The sequence below is a fragment of the Podarcis filfolensis genome (genome assembly GCF_964270895.1).
Source record: "Podarcis filfolensis genome assembly, chromosome: 5".
Taxonomy (NCBI): Eukaryota; Metazoa; Chordata; class Lepidosauria; order Squamata; family Lacertidae; genus Podarcis; species Podarcis filfolensis.
The window spans coordinates 42,991,242-43,003,865 of NC_139608.1; the positions used below are offsets into that span (position 1 = coordinate 42,991,242).

The window sequence follows — 12,624 nt, forward strand, 5'->3', positions numbered from 1 at the left end:
TCTGCGTTTCTAAAGGTTTGATATTGCCGCTTGTCTCCGCGCTGTCCTCAGGAGAAGTCAAAACATGTTTGGGTGGCTCAACGAGGCAGACATAACTAACTGAGAGACAGGCAGGGATCAGCTATGCCGGGAAAAGGAGGTGTCACTTGTACGCAGTCACTTTGGTGATCAACACTTGGATGATTTATGCCTTCGACTTTAATTATATTTCTGTGACAGGTGGCACTTCCCTGGACAAAAGTTAGCAGAGGTCAGCCAAGACGAAGTGTCCCTTTATCAGTCCTGAAATACAACGGAACGAGATGCAACGTCCAGGCAGACAGCCCACAACATTAACTTAGCCTCTTGGATACATGAAGTGACAGACAGTGGCCCAGGATCGGAGATGAGGAAGATCAAGGTAAAATTTTGTCACACCTTTGAAAATAAATGCAATCTTTCTTCCTCCTTCCGGCTCCAACCCAGACCGGGTTCTTGCATGGTTACTAAGAGCTGAAATAACATGTCATTGACTCCCTTCAACAGAAAGACCTTGGGAATACAAAGCAAAACAAACATAACTTTGAGGGCTAACTGCTTGTTAGCTTCAGTTCAAGGAAAATAATCTGTTCTGCAGAAGAATGCAGTGGGTGGGGGAGAAGTCAGTTCCTCAGGCTCCTTAAATTCAGATGACTTATAGTTGTCAACCTAATCTATGGTCCAGTTACTAAGGAAATTCATACATTTAATTTGAGCATGTCCCACTGAAGTCAATGGAGGAGAACTGAGATTTGGATCTAGGTATTTAAAACTACCCAGTAGGCTTGGTGAACCTTAGCCAGTCCAGAGAGGACCATGGTATCTCCAACCCATTTAGTATCAATGCCATCAAAGACTTACTCTTCTTATACCTGACAGAGGGGTCTCTGAAAATCAGCAATTTGGAATGGCATTTAAAAATGGAACAGAATCCATCCAAATTCCAAGTGGCTACTGGAAACTGCTCAGGACCATGTATTTAAAGAACAGGTGTTTTTAAATGTGTTTGTAAGTAATGTATTTGTTCTGTTGGGAACATGGCTTGTTCTTCCCTCCCACCTAGCCTAAGGTTACCAGATTTTTTTCAATGAATCCGGGGACACTTATTGTTTGCTATGTACATGTGAATGCCGAGAAAGCTGTAAATCCAGGGACTGTCCCCAGGAAACCGGGACATCTGGTAACCTTGACCTAGCCTCAGTTTTCCTCCCACATTTCAGCTGCTTTGTCCTGCTTTCTTGGGGTTTATCTCACTTTCTTTGTACCATAAAGAGTGATCTGATCTCAAAAGTTATACACAGATGGAAACCTTCTTTGGGATGGGATATCATGGACAGCACACTCATTATTGTCATGACTCATTGAGGTCATTGGAGTGTTACCTGCAGGGCGCTTCTGATTCTTGGTGGTTGTGACCTTGACCTGTCATTTGTGGTGAGTAAGTTGACCTCTAGGCCAGGGCTGGGGAATCTGTGACCCTCCAGCTGTTATTGAACTCTCATCAACCCCAGCTAGCATGGCCAGTGGTCAGGGACAGTGGGACTTGCAGCTCTGAAGCTTCTGGAGGGCTACCGGTTCCCTCAGCCTTGCTGTAGGGCCTGGTGCACCCAGAAAAGAACTTTGTGGGCAAAAGTCAAGGATGCAAATCAGCAGAATGAGTCAGAGGGACTTGCATATTTACTATGATCTTTTAAAGAGATGATAGCATTTATGACCATTCAGTCTATAGTCCAAAATTGCATAACTGCACCATTGTCTCTAAGAAAAAAGATGTTAGGAGAACCAGGCAGAGGGTCTTCTTGGTAGTGGCACCCACCCTGTGGAATGCCCTGCCATCAGATGTCAAGGAGATAAATAACTATATAACTTTAGAAGACATCTGAAGGCAACCCTGTATAGGGAAGCTTTTAATGTTTGGTGTGTTATTATGCTTTTATATTTGTTGGAAGCTGCCTAGAGTGGCTAGGGCAGGCTTCCTCAAACTCGGCCCTCCAGATGTTTTGAGACTACAATCCCCATCATCCCTGACCACTGGCCCTGCTAGCTAGGGATGATGGGAGTTGTAGGCCAAAAACATCTGGATGGCTGAGTTTGAGGAAGCCTGGGCTGGGGCAACCCAGTCAGATGAGTGGGGTATAATAATAATTATTATTATTAGCATTAGCATTTCAACCATCAACCCCCCAGCAAAATGAAACTGCTAGAAACAAGAAGAGCTTCCTTCCACATCAGGACCAGGAAAGTCAGATAGAAAGATACTCAGGCCATTACATCCTGGATTTCCAGGTGCAGTCCTACAAAAGTGATGATGGAACAGAGAAATGAAACATTCCCTGGCCAACACACAATATGCTTCTTGGGTTTCCTTGACTCAAAACCCCCCCCCCCATATGCTTGAAATGCCTTGAGATCTCAGCTCCTTGGACACCTTCTATTTTGCACCCAATTGATTCTACTCTTCTTGATTCCTGTTGGCTGGTTTCCACTCTCTTATCTTTAATGGTCAGTACTGCAAGAAAGTATTGAAGTTCTGATCCATTATTCACTGGAATTTTGTCTTTGGCTTAAAGAGGAAGGAAGAGAATTGGCACCTCTAATTCTATGATATGTATTTTTTTTTGAAGTCCTATTGATTTCAATAGAAGTTATCTCCAAGACATTGTTCTTGGTATGGTTGTAAACACATTCCCACTGAGTTTACAAAGTTTTCTCTCAAGTACGTATGCATATAATATCCTCTTTAAATAGAGTCCCTGAGGCAGTTACTACAATCCAGGACTTTACAATCAATGAATATTTTACCATTGGCTTCAATGGGATGCAGATTGTAGCCGTAGCTCATTTCCAAGGTACTTTAGTGATATTTGTTTAGAATCAGTAATTTAATAGTACAAAACTATCTATAAATTCATCCCAGTCCCAATATACTTACTTAAAAGTAAGTTTCATTAATATCCTCTTTAAGTACACCACCCCTCCTTTTTAAACAACTGATTCCACTTTCGGGGAAACTCCAGAACTACCTCAATTCTGATGCACAATCCCTAGCTGTTCGTGTTTCTCTTTTGCTTAGTTCTAAGCATAACACATGCTAAAAACAACAATATTCTGTCTATACCACAATTCCTTGCAGGCACAAATGCAGATGCTGGCATTATTGAAGGAGACTCTAGGTTGCGTTGGAAGATACTAAACATTAAATCAACCTCTGGCCCTTCCGACACTTTCAGAGCTCGTTCTTACACTTCCAAATCCCCATCTGTAGTTTCTGGATAACTCACTTGCCTTTACTTCGAATTAATGAACTCCGGATTAAAAGAGCAAACGTGAACGTTGTGTTCGCAAAGGCTTTTAAACAAAACCTCGGCACACCCGGAGTCTGGAGCAACTCCAGAGAGCCCACCCATCCCATTTCAACCACTTCTCTTTGCAGGACGCACCAGTCTCGCCTCCCAGCAAAAAGAGACTCCTGTAAGAACACAGGAGATTCCTTAGCCCCCGCAAGATCTCGATCCCCACCCTCCACACACACCCTTCAGACATTAAGGAGTTAAAATAAATGACGGAAGTGGTCAGCATGTGTTCTTCTTTTCCCGGAACTCCCAATATCGCCAGTATTTAAACTTAAGCTCTAAGTAGGGACCTGGCTGACCGGATGCTGGAGTAGCTAGGCCTTTGGTTTGCTCAACCAAGGCTCCTATCATCATCATCATCATCATCATCATCATCATCATCATCATCTTCTTCTTCTTCACTCCCCCACCCCATTTCTCCCTTCTTGACCATTTTGACCACTGGTTCAAGGCAACTATGGAGCTGGGAAACGAGAAAGGGGGGGCGGGCGGAAGTATAGTCCAAACAATTCCAGAACTTTAAAGGGTGGGAAATGTTTAAATGTTTAAATTCCTTGCCTTGCTCGGCTAATAGCAGGGCGTTGATACAGTGACGTAGTCAATAGTGCTTGCCCAGATAACAGTGGAGATGATCCACCGGGAGAGGAGAGTCGGGACCTACTTTATTTCGTGTGACTGCTCTTTTCAATCTTATTCCAAGTCGACTTCACCGGTGCGCACATTTCGCGCGCATGGGCGAGCTGTGGCGAGCCCTTGCAAAGAGGACTCGCGAGAATGAAACGCAAGCACGCTTATTAACCAATATTCTAAACACGTGTGCAAATCTTTTAAGGGTCTGTGTGAGTGAAATGGTATGGATTCGTTTGTTTGCTTTCTTTTTCATTTATCTGGGTCGTTTTCTTTTAAGGGGAGGCCACCAGTATCCAAGGTTTCCTCTGAGGCGCGTGTAGAAAAAGTTGATCTATTTATTTCAAACGCAGGGGACAAAGCCAATTGGCCGATCTGATCCTAAGCACGCTTAAGTTGAAGTAAATTGCTTAGATACGTCTGTTGTGAAAGGTCTCTAGCCCACTGAGCTGATGTGATTAAGGCGCAGCACCAGCCCCAGCCGCCTCTAAGGTGCAGGGGGAAGGAGGATGTGAGTCTCCTCGACAGCTTCTCGCCTTGTCTTGGGAGGGACAGGCCTCCCCAGACGCCCTCTTCTTTTGTACTGGGGGGCTCAGTATACATTCCCCAACCCAAAGTGACTCCAGTCCACACCGAGAGAGAACACAAGCCTGGACCGACGTTTTATGGGTGTACCTCACCCGACACCCCACCATTGTTGTCTCGGTTTAAAACCGAGCTTCCGATACATCCTACCTCAAAGCTCTCAGGCCGATCAAATCTCGGCAGGCATCTCTTGATCTGCTCAAAGATGCCCGCTGAACCTCTTTGTCAAAGCACTTGTTCCAAAGGAAACTGCCATTGATTACAACGAGCTACTGCCCCTCTCTCTGTCTCGTGATGGAGAGACTCCAATCATTTATCAAAGCAGGAAGCCAAAAGAAAGGAAACCACCCCTCTCGGCAAAGCCAAGGCAAGGAACCTAACGATTTAGATTCAGGGTAATTTCTCCCCTCCCCTAATCTCCTCGCAGTATTTGATATGATGAATAACCCAATATAGGCCTTTAAAAATAGGTCACTGCATAAAGAGACTCCCAGAGAGCAATAAAAAAAGAGGGGGAAGGAGGGCGCTTTAAGGAGAGAAGCCCTTTGACTTTCTCTCGGTGTTTGCTGCCAGCATCCGCGCGCAGAGGACAAACAAACGGAGGCGCCTCTGGATGGGAGTCAAGGTGGGGGTGAGGCGAGCCTGTCCCCCGACTCCAGAGGTTCCCCTATGGTCTGAAAGAAAACCTGAGTGCTCAGGTTGGGAGGTGGAGAAAGGCATTCAATCTCCCCTTCCCATATCCTGTCTATATGCGCAGGGCGGGGGAAGTATCCACGGATCTAAGACGGCCCTCTTTACACCGCGATACTTAATCCAGAATAACGGCAGCGGCATGTTTCGTACCCAGAGTCCCCGACACACTCCCGCACCTTCGCCTACAGCCAGGAACGAGCTACAGGAGTATACATCTGTAGAGCTGGAAGGGAACCCAAAGGATCATCTAGCCCAACCCCGGCGACGAATAACGTTCTCGTTTTCGTCGCTTTTGTAACCTCTCCGTTTGCGAGATTAAACGAAGCAAACTAATCCGCTTCTTTCTACCCTCGATCCTTTGGATTTCACCGCAAACGCGGGTTGTTTCCTCTCTCTCACCCTCTTTTATTTTGTGTTTGTTTGTTCAGTTTCTTTGTTCCCCCTGGAACGATACCGTGGTTTATAGGAGTAGTTAAATATTTGCTCTTTCGGTGGTTGACTACAGAGCGGGGATCCGAACTCCCCTCTCCATAGGAGCGGCGGCGTTAAAATATGGTGCCTCTGGTTTTTGCTCGTGTTGGTAACGGGAGGCGTCGGAGAGATTTATGGAATTTTAGCTTTACAGACATGAAGTTTCGGGGACAGATAATAAATAAGAGGGGAGGGGATTGGGGAACGGTTTATTTCCTCTCACTGGAGCCTATGAGAGGAATATGGGGGGGGGGGCGAGGCAGTGGGAGGGGAGGCACGGTGATCCCAGGTAATCATTTGTGGAAAGGCTCACAAGAGCTCCTAGCGCTGGAAATGCAGGCGGAAGAGTCACGTCCCTAGTTCGCGGGGACTCTATTCCACCGGCTCATCCCGTCTCTATTTCCACAGCATCATCACCAACAACAACACTTGACTTTAACCGAGCCTACAGCCAGTCTGGCTACACTGATTTCAGAGGAGGGGCGCGTGAGAAGGAGGGAGGGATCAGGATCCTAGTTTATGTAACTGGTTTCCACCGAAATAACTGGAGGGTTCCTCTGTTTATAAACAAAGGGCCTTCGGAAAGCTGCATCTCTCTCTCCACCCCCCACCCCGCCTTCCTTTCCCTCGTTTCCCCCTCTTGAAAAGGGCTCGCTTCTCTCTACAGATCTCATAAAGGGCATGGGGATGTTGCAAGATCGCCTGCCGAATAATATCCTCATCATAACCGGAAACGTGATGCTGTAATCATATTTTCATCTCGTTCCAAAGGGAGAACCAAAATGGTTTCTTCTTTAACCGCCACTACTACCACCCCCTGGTTAAAACAAAAAACCCTCCTCAAGGACAAGGATCCTCAAAGATTCTCGGCGACCCTCTGCCCTGCTCCCAGACACTCAGGGAGCCTTTCTGGGGCGGGGGGAGGAGAGGGCAGGAAAAGCCTCCACCTCGCGGGTCCCCAAGCCTTTCAGCACCGTCACCACCAAAGAGCCGTATTTCTGCTCAGCTTTTGAGTGAAGCCATACGAGGGTGGTGTAGGGAAAGTGGGGAGGAGAAAAGAGAGGGTGGGGGGAACCCTCCTTGTCAGAATCATCTGGAGTTTTTAAGGGAAATGAAATATATCCCTTCCGTCTTTGGTGGCCCTTTGCACTTGAATTATAGCAGAGAAGGATTTAGCTAGAACTATAGGGGGACTGAGCGCTCTCGTTCGCTCTCCCTCTGCTGTCCTCTAGGTATTACCAGGGATGATATATTTACCGAAAGTCTATGCACAGCTCTGTGATCGCACTACCCTCTTTGACATGTAGAGATGATGGTGATGATGATGATATAATAATAATAGTAGTAGTAATAATAATAATAATAATAATAATAATAATAATAATAATAATAATATGCTTGAGCCCAATGAGATCACCCATATTACAAATACTGGAAAGAAACTAGTCTCAGCAGGAACTAACAACAGCTACTGCGTATTTGGTTATCCTGATCTCAAAGGCAGGAGGTCGCCATGTTACTTGGATCAAGGTGAAAACTCCTACACCAATACATCAAACAATATGTCAATATTTTCTTTATTTTATTTTTTAGAAAAACAATAACCTGACATAAATGGTTACAGAATTAGTACAACAGCGCACGCAAAGGCAGAGACGCTTTGCGTCCCCCTGTAGATAAATAGATAACACATAATAATTATTTCTTCCAAAGCATGCTGAAAGGAAAGGGAAAACAGTACAAAAAGTTTATGTCGTAGGTCTTTGCCGCCTGCTAACCAGACGGGTATTTATTTATTTTTTAAGACATCAGCCACAACCATTTAAGTACCGAATTAAAGGTACGGAATTACAACTTCGAAAAATAAAGTGCATATTATTTTTGGGGGGGAGAGGAAAAAAACCAAAAAAACACAGAAAAGATTAGAATAAGCTTTTGAACGAAAGATTTCCCTTACCTGGTGATCTGTTCGTTCCTTCTGCCTCTGGTTAGAAATAATATTTAAAAAAGAAAAAAGGAAAAAAAGATTAATCATAATCATAATCGAAGTCGGGAGGGGGGAATCTGGAAAGGAACTATTGATGGGATTTTGGAGGGTTATTTAATTTTTCCTCCAAGCACACTGTATTATCCTGATGCAATAAAGCCTGGCTGTAATGTAATTTTAAAATACATACGTCCAAGCAAATAGTGGGGACAGAATATGACAAGTGTATTTCGACATTATAATTCAAGTGGGCTCCACCTACCATCCGCCTCCCAATTAATGGCCTAACCAAGTTGCAAGAGCCTGCATTGGCCAGACTTGAGAGAGGGAGCTAGAAAGAGACAGGCAGAGCGAGAGGGGGCGAAAAGTGTCATTGAGGCGAAGGGATCGCCTCCCAATCAACAATAACTTGTTAGCAAGAGTCAATTACCTCGCCTCTGCCTCTCGCCGTCTTTTTTTCTCCCCCCAGCCCGAGGAAAAGAGGCTCTCCGGCGCCTCTCGCTCTCCCCTCGCTCTGGAGGAGCCCCCCCTCCGGATTTCGCTGGGGGAAGAGGGCGAGCTGGGGGGGCGAAAGACAGATCTGGGACGATTTGGGGGGTGTCTCCTAAAATAGCAGCTGGGAAGAGAAGCGAGAGGCGAGAGAAATAAAGTGGGACAGGAGCGCCTCGGCCACCTCTTTCCCAGCCAGGACTGCGGACCCTGCCTGGCCGTCCAAGGACGGCTTTCCACCGCCCTCCTTGGCCCCGTCCTCCCTCTTCTCTCTCCAGGGCCAGCAGACCTGCCTCCTGGTGGAGTTGAGGACCTGAAGTTTTGGGGAGTCTTTTTGGAGGGGGGCTGTTCTGTTTTAATTTTTCTCCTCGGTTTCTTTTTTTGCTCCCCGCCTCCTTTTCGGTTGCTCTGCGTTGGCGACTGCAGAAAAGCGAGGGAGGTCATTTCAGGCAAAGAGCGAGCGAGAGAGAGAGAGTAGGAAGGGGGCACAGGGGGTGCTGCGGTGGGGAAGGAGCCGGAATCCCCGACGCCCGCCAAGCATGACTTCCAAAGACGACGGCAAAGCCGCCTCGGTGGAGGAGCGCCGGAGAAGCCCGCTGGACCACTTGCCTCCGCCGGCCAACTCCAACAAGCCCCTGACGCCCTTCAGCATCGAGGACATCCTCAACAAGCCCTCGGTGCGGAGAAGTTACACCATCTGCGGGACTGCCCACCTGCTCTCGGCCGCCGAGAAGCACCCTCCGGCCGCCCTGCCGCTCTCCAGTCGGGCGCTGCTCTCGCAAACGTCGCCTCTGTGCGCCCTGGAGGAGCTGGCCAGCAAGACCTTCAAGGGGCTGGAAGTCAGCGTCCTGCAAGCCGCCGAAGGTAAGACCCGCCGCACGCAGCTCGGGCTGATCAGGGGCTCGCTGCCTGCCCCCTTTCCCTGCCTGCCTTCTAGCTGGGGGTGGGGGGGGTGTTGTGAGGGGAGAGAGATGGTGGCGCGTTTGTGGAGAGCATCGGCGGAGAACTTGGCGCTTGGAGGATGGAGACGCGGCGGGGGCTTAGGGAGGACCACAGATGCGGGTTCTGGTCTGGACAAGAAGGGGCAGCCCCATCTCTGGCCCCCACAGCCACGCCGGGCCGTTTGGAGAGGAATCCCGCAAACGCTCTGCGGTTTCTTGCCCTCCCCCCTCCCCCAGGCGCAAACTATGGCTTTAGAGAGGAGGCAGCCCACGCGTGAAATCGGTGTGACTACTGCAGCCTGGTTTGTGCACCCAGTCGGTTTCCGCTCTCCCTTCCACCCGTCCGCCCGCCCAAATTATCCTTCTTCCCTCCGGCCTCCATCAAGTCCCCATGGCCATTAAGATGTTGGGGGCGAATAGTAGAGGCCTACTTTCCTTCTTCTGGGCTGGGATTCGAGAGTCCTCCAGGCTGAATCGGTGGTTTGTTTTGCTTTTAAATTCCCTTCTTCCAATGCACTTAAGGGAACCCCAGAGTAAGGAGAGGGGAGGAGGAGGAAGATGGCAAGAGGGGCCTGCTGGTGTTTTTGGGGGTGCCGGATGGCTTCCTATGGCTTTGTGGCCTGGGAGAGAGCAAGCGAGAGAGAGAGAGAGAGACTGGATAAGTCTCGTTGGGCTGCCTGTGTGGGGGGTGAGCGTGAGACTGAAAAGCCTTATTCTACCTATTTTCAGGAAGGGATGGGATGACTATATTTGGCCAGAGGCAAACCCCCAAGAAAAGGAGGAAGTCTAGGACGGCCTTTACAAACCACCAGATCTACGAACTGGAAAAGCGTTTTTTGTACCAGAAATACTTGTCCCCCGCGGACCGAGACCAGATAGCGCAGCAGCTGGGCTTGACCAATGCGCAGGTGATAACGTGGTTTCAGAATCGCAGGGCCAAGCTCAAGCGGGACCTGGAAGAGATGAAAGCAGACGTGGAGTCTGCCAAGAAACTGGGACCCAGCACCCAGGTGGATCTGGTAGCCATTGCCGAGCTGGAGTCGACCCCCGAAGGGAGAGCGAAGTCGCGCTCCCTTTCGCCTGCCCTCCCCAAGCATGGACTGGAAGGCAGCAACAGCCACCTCCAGCTCTCCCCCGGCTCTCCGCTCACGGACCAGCCGGGCAGCAGCAAGGACTGCTCGGAAGACGAAGACGTGGAAATTGACGTGGATGACTGAGGGGTGGTGGTGGTTGCTTCTTCTTCTTCCTCTTCTCCTCCTCCTCCTCCTCTTCCTCCCCCTCTTCTCTCCCGCCCTCCTTTTGCCCCTCAAACAAAAACAAACGAAGAAATTGACAAATCTCTTCCTCCCCGCCTTCCTTCTTCTCGCGCTCCCTTCCACCAAGACACAAGGAGAGAAAGTGTCCGCTCCTGCGCCCTCCTCATCACCCGGGGATTAAAAAAAAATAAACAGAACAGAACAAAAAAAACAAAAACAAAACCCACGCCGGACTTTAGGGGGAACTGCAAATCAGCTTCCTTGGCGACTCAGTAAATGCGGTTTCTTTTCAACAAAAGCAATAAGCAATATAAAAGAATCACAATTATTGTTAATTATTATTATTAAAGTAGGAAACAATATCCCAACGGCTGCCAAACCAGGTAGCTATCACTTTTTTTTTTTTTTGGAACGGTGCAATTATGGATAGCTTCTGTATAAATATTTAAGCATATCTATTGGGTATTTTCTTTTTTTGAGGGTTTGCCTTTTTTAAAAAAAGAATAATAATAACGATATACTTTTTTGTTGTTTATAAAAGGACTCTTAACCTTGGAGTAAATGCCACCTCTTTGATGCTTGGTTAGACGGTTGTTTTGAAAGGTTTTCAAAATCCACTTTATGTGAGAATTAAGTTAAACCGTAGTTCCCTTTGCTCGCATGCTCCCTATATGCACGATTCTTCCCCACCCCCTTTTCTTTGGCTTTTTTGTTTGGTTGTTTAATTCTCAATTATTATTATTATTTTTTCTGGGATATCGTGGGGGTTTTGGTTCTATCGCAAGTTTAAAATATATACTTTCTTTCCCACCCCCAGCGCCTAGGACTCGGTCCCCAATGAGATTTCTGCCTCGTTTTACCAATTAAAAGCTATTTTTACCATTTACTGCTATTGTTGTGCTTTTATTAAAAAGGAAAAAGAAAGCTACCTTTCGTATTTTTATATGAAGGTAGTTTTAAGAAAAGAATCTAGACTTATTTTTTACTCTTTTTTAGAATTCTTTTGCATGCTACCGAAATAATAAGACTAATACCGCTGCTCAAAATGATAATATCAACAATAATGAAGAACAGATCCAGCCATCAACAGATGGGAATCTTAACGCTATAAATACAAATGTACAGGTTTGAAATGTTTTTCTTTGATCTGTAAAAATAATTTTTTAAAGGCCTGCTTATTTAAGTTACAACAGGGACGGTGTTGCTTTATATCTTGTCTCTCAGAGTTGTACAGACAAGTCTTTTTCCGACACAATAAAACCTTTACAATTTTAATATACACTTTTTAAGGTTTTCTTTGGGAATGAAAGTCTTTAGATATCCCGTTTATCCGCTGTTATATATAAAAAATGTTCCTTTCGTCACTTTGGGGAGTGATACAAATGTGTTTCAGCTTTGGGTGTCACCAAGTTGCCAGCATTTTGAGGTGGCTGAACTGACAGCAGGAAATCTGCATTTCATACAGGCTACACGTAGAAATCTACTTAGAACTGAAACTGTATTTCTTTTTTTGGGTGGGGGCGTTATCTTAAGGAAATAAGGCTGGTGAGGCATGTAAGTCACCAAATCCAGAAGCATCCGTGGATTTAAAAATAATGTCTTATAAAGCCCCCCCGCGCGCGCGCGTGTCTCCCCACACATACACCATACACTTCCATTCCAAAATATAGTCTATATAGAAAACACGGTTAAGCAGCAATACATCCGTGTTTTGCATATATACGCATTTCATACGTAGCAGACATAGATAAGAGCCCTTCCCTCAGTTTGCATCTAACAACATTAAAAAACAAACAAACACAATAATTGAGAACTATCCCTAAATCATGGCGGAGTCGTCCAGTGTTCATAAAGACAATTAAAGTAACGTGTTAGAATCGCTTGTTTTAAGGGGGCGCGGGCGGGGGCTGCAAAGGGAAACGGGGGATTAAAGAGAAAACGGGGATTAATTTTTTTTCTGCAGAGCTGCCAAAACAAACAAACAAACAAAAAACCTTCAGGTAAATTTTGCTTTCTTTACTATCGTGTATGTACCAAATGCTAATTTAATTTACAGCTCCCCCTTTATGTCTTTCTAAACGTGTATCTCCCTTTCCCCCCCAAATACCGCGCCCTGCCTTTTTGACCCACCAACGTGGTGTTTCCCTATTCTTGGTAAAATTTATGTGAGAAGCACAAATCTGGTGTACATAGTGGCCTAGTTA

The 12,624-nt window shown here is 46.6% G+C and overlaps 1 protein-coding gene and 1 long non-coding RNA gene across 3 annotated transcripts in view; one reads left to right on the forward strand and one right to left on the reverse strand.

Annotated features, from left to right (window-relative positions):
* The window catches only part of LOC310763379, a 66,757-nt gene extending 58,929 nt beyond the window's left edge, over positions 1-7,828 (reverse strand). Inside the window, exon 1 of the long non-coding RNA XR_014548604.1 lies at positions 7,705-7,828. This is a non-coding gene — a long non-coding RNA (uncharacterized lncRNA). The remainder of the gene's footprint in view (positions 1-7,704) is intronic.
* LBX1 (ladybird homeobox 1) lies at positions 244-11,655 on the forward strand. 2 transcript variants are annotated; one of them, XM_083615357.1, is made up of 3 exons: positions 244-400; positions 8,650-9,087; positions 9,894-11,655. In XM_083615357.1, the coding sequence occupies exons 2-3, from the start codon at positions 8,763-8,765 to the stop codon at positions 10,379-10,381; spliced, it is 813 nt and encodes a 270-aa protein (XP_083471483.1). In that variant the 5' UTR covers positions 244-400; positions 8,650-8,762; the 3' UTR covers positions 10,382-11,655. The 2 variants fall into 2 exon arrangements, 1 of the variants encoding a protein (XP_083471483.1); XR_014548596.1 differs by lacking the exon at positions 244-400 and having other exon boundaries at positions 8,081-9,087; positions 9,894-10,803; positions 11,238-11,655.
* The last annotated feature ends 969 nt before the right edge of the window (positions 11,656-12,624 follow it).

What these genes read in the sequence shown, in the direction of transcription:
- LBX1 (XM_083615357.1), top strand. Translation starts at nt 8,763, where the DNA reads ATGACTTCCAAAGACGACGGCAAAGCCGCCTCGGTGGAGGAGCGCCGG. An exon ending in CGTCCTGCAAGCCGCCGAAG is followed by an intron (nt 9,088 to 9,893) that starts GTAAGACCCGCC and finishes ACCTATTTTCAG; the next exon opens with GAAGGGATGGGATGACTATA.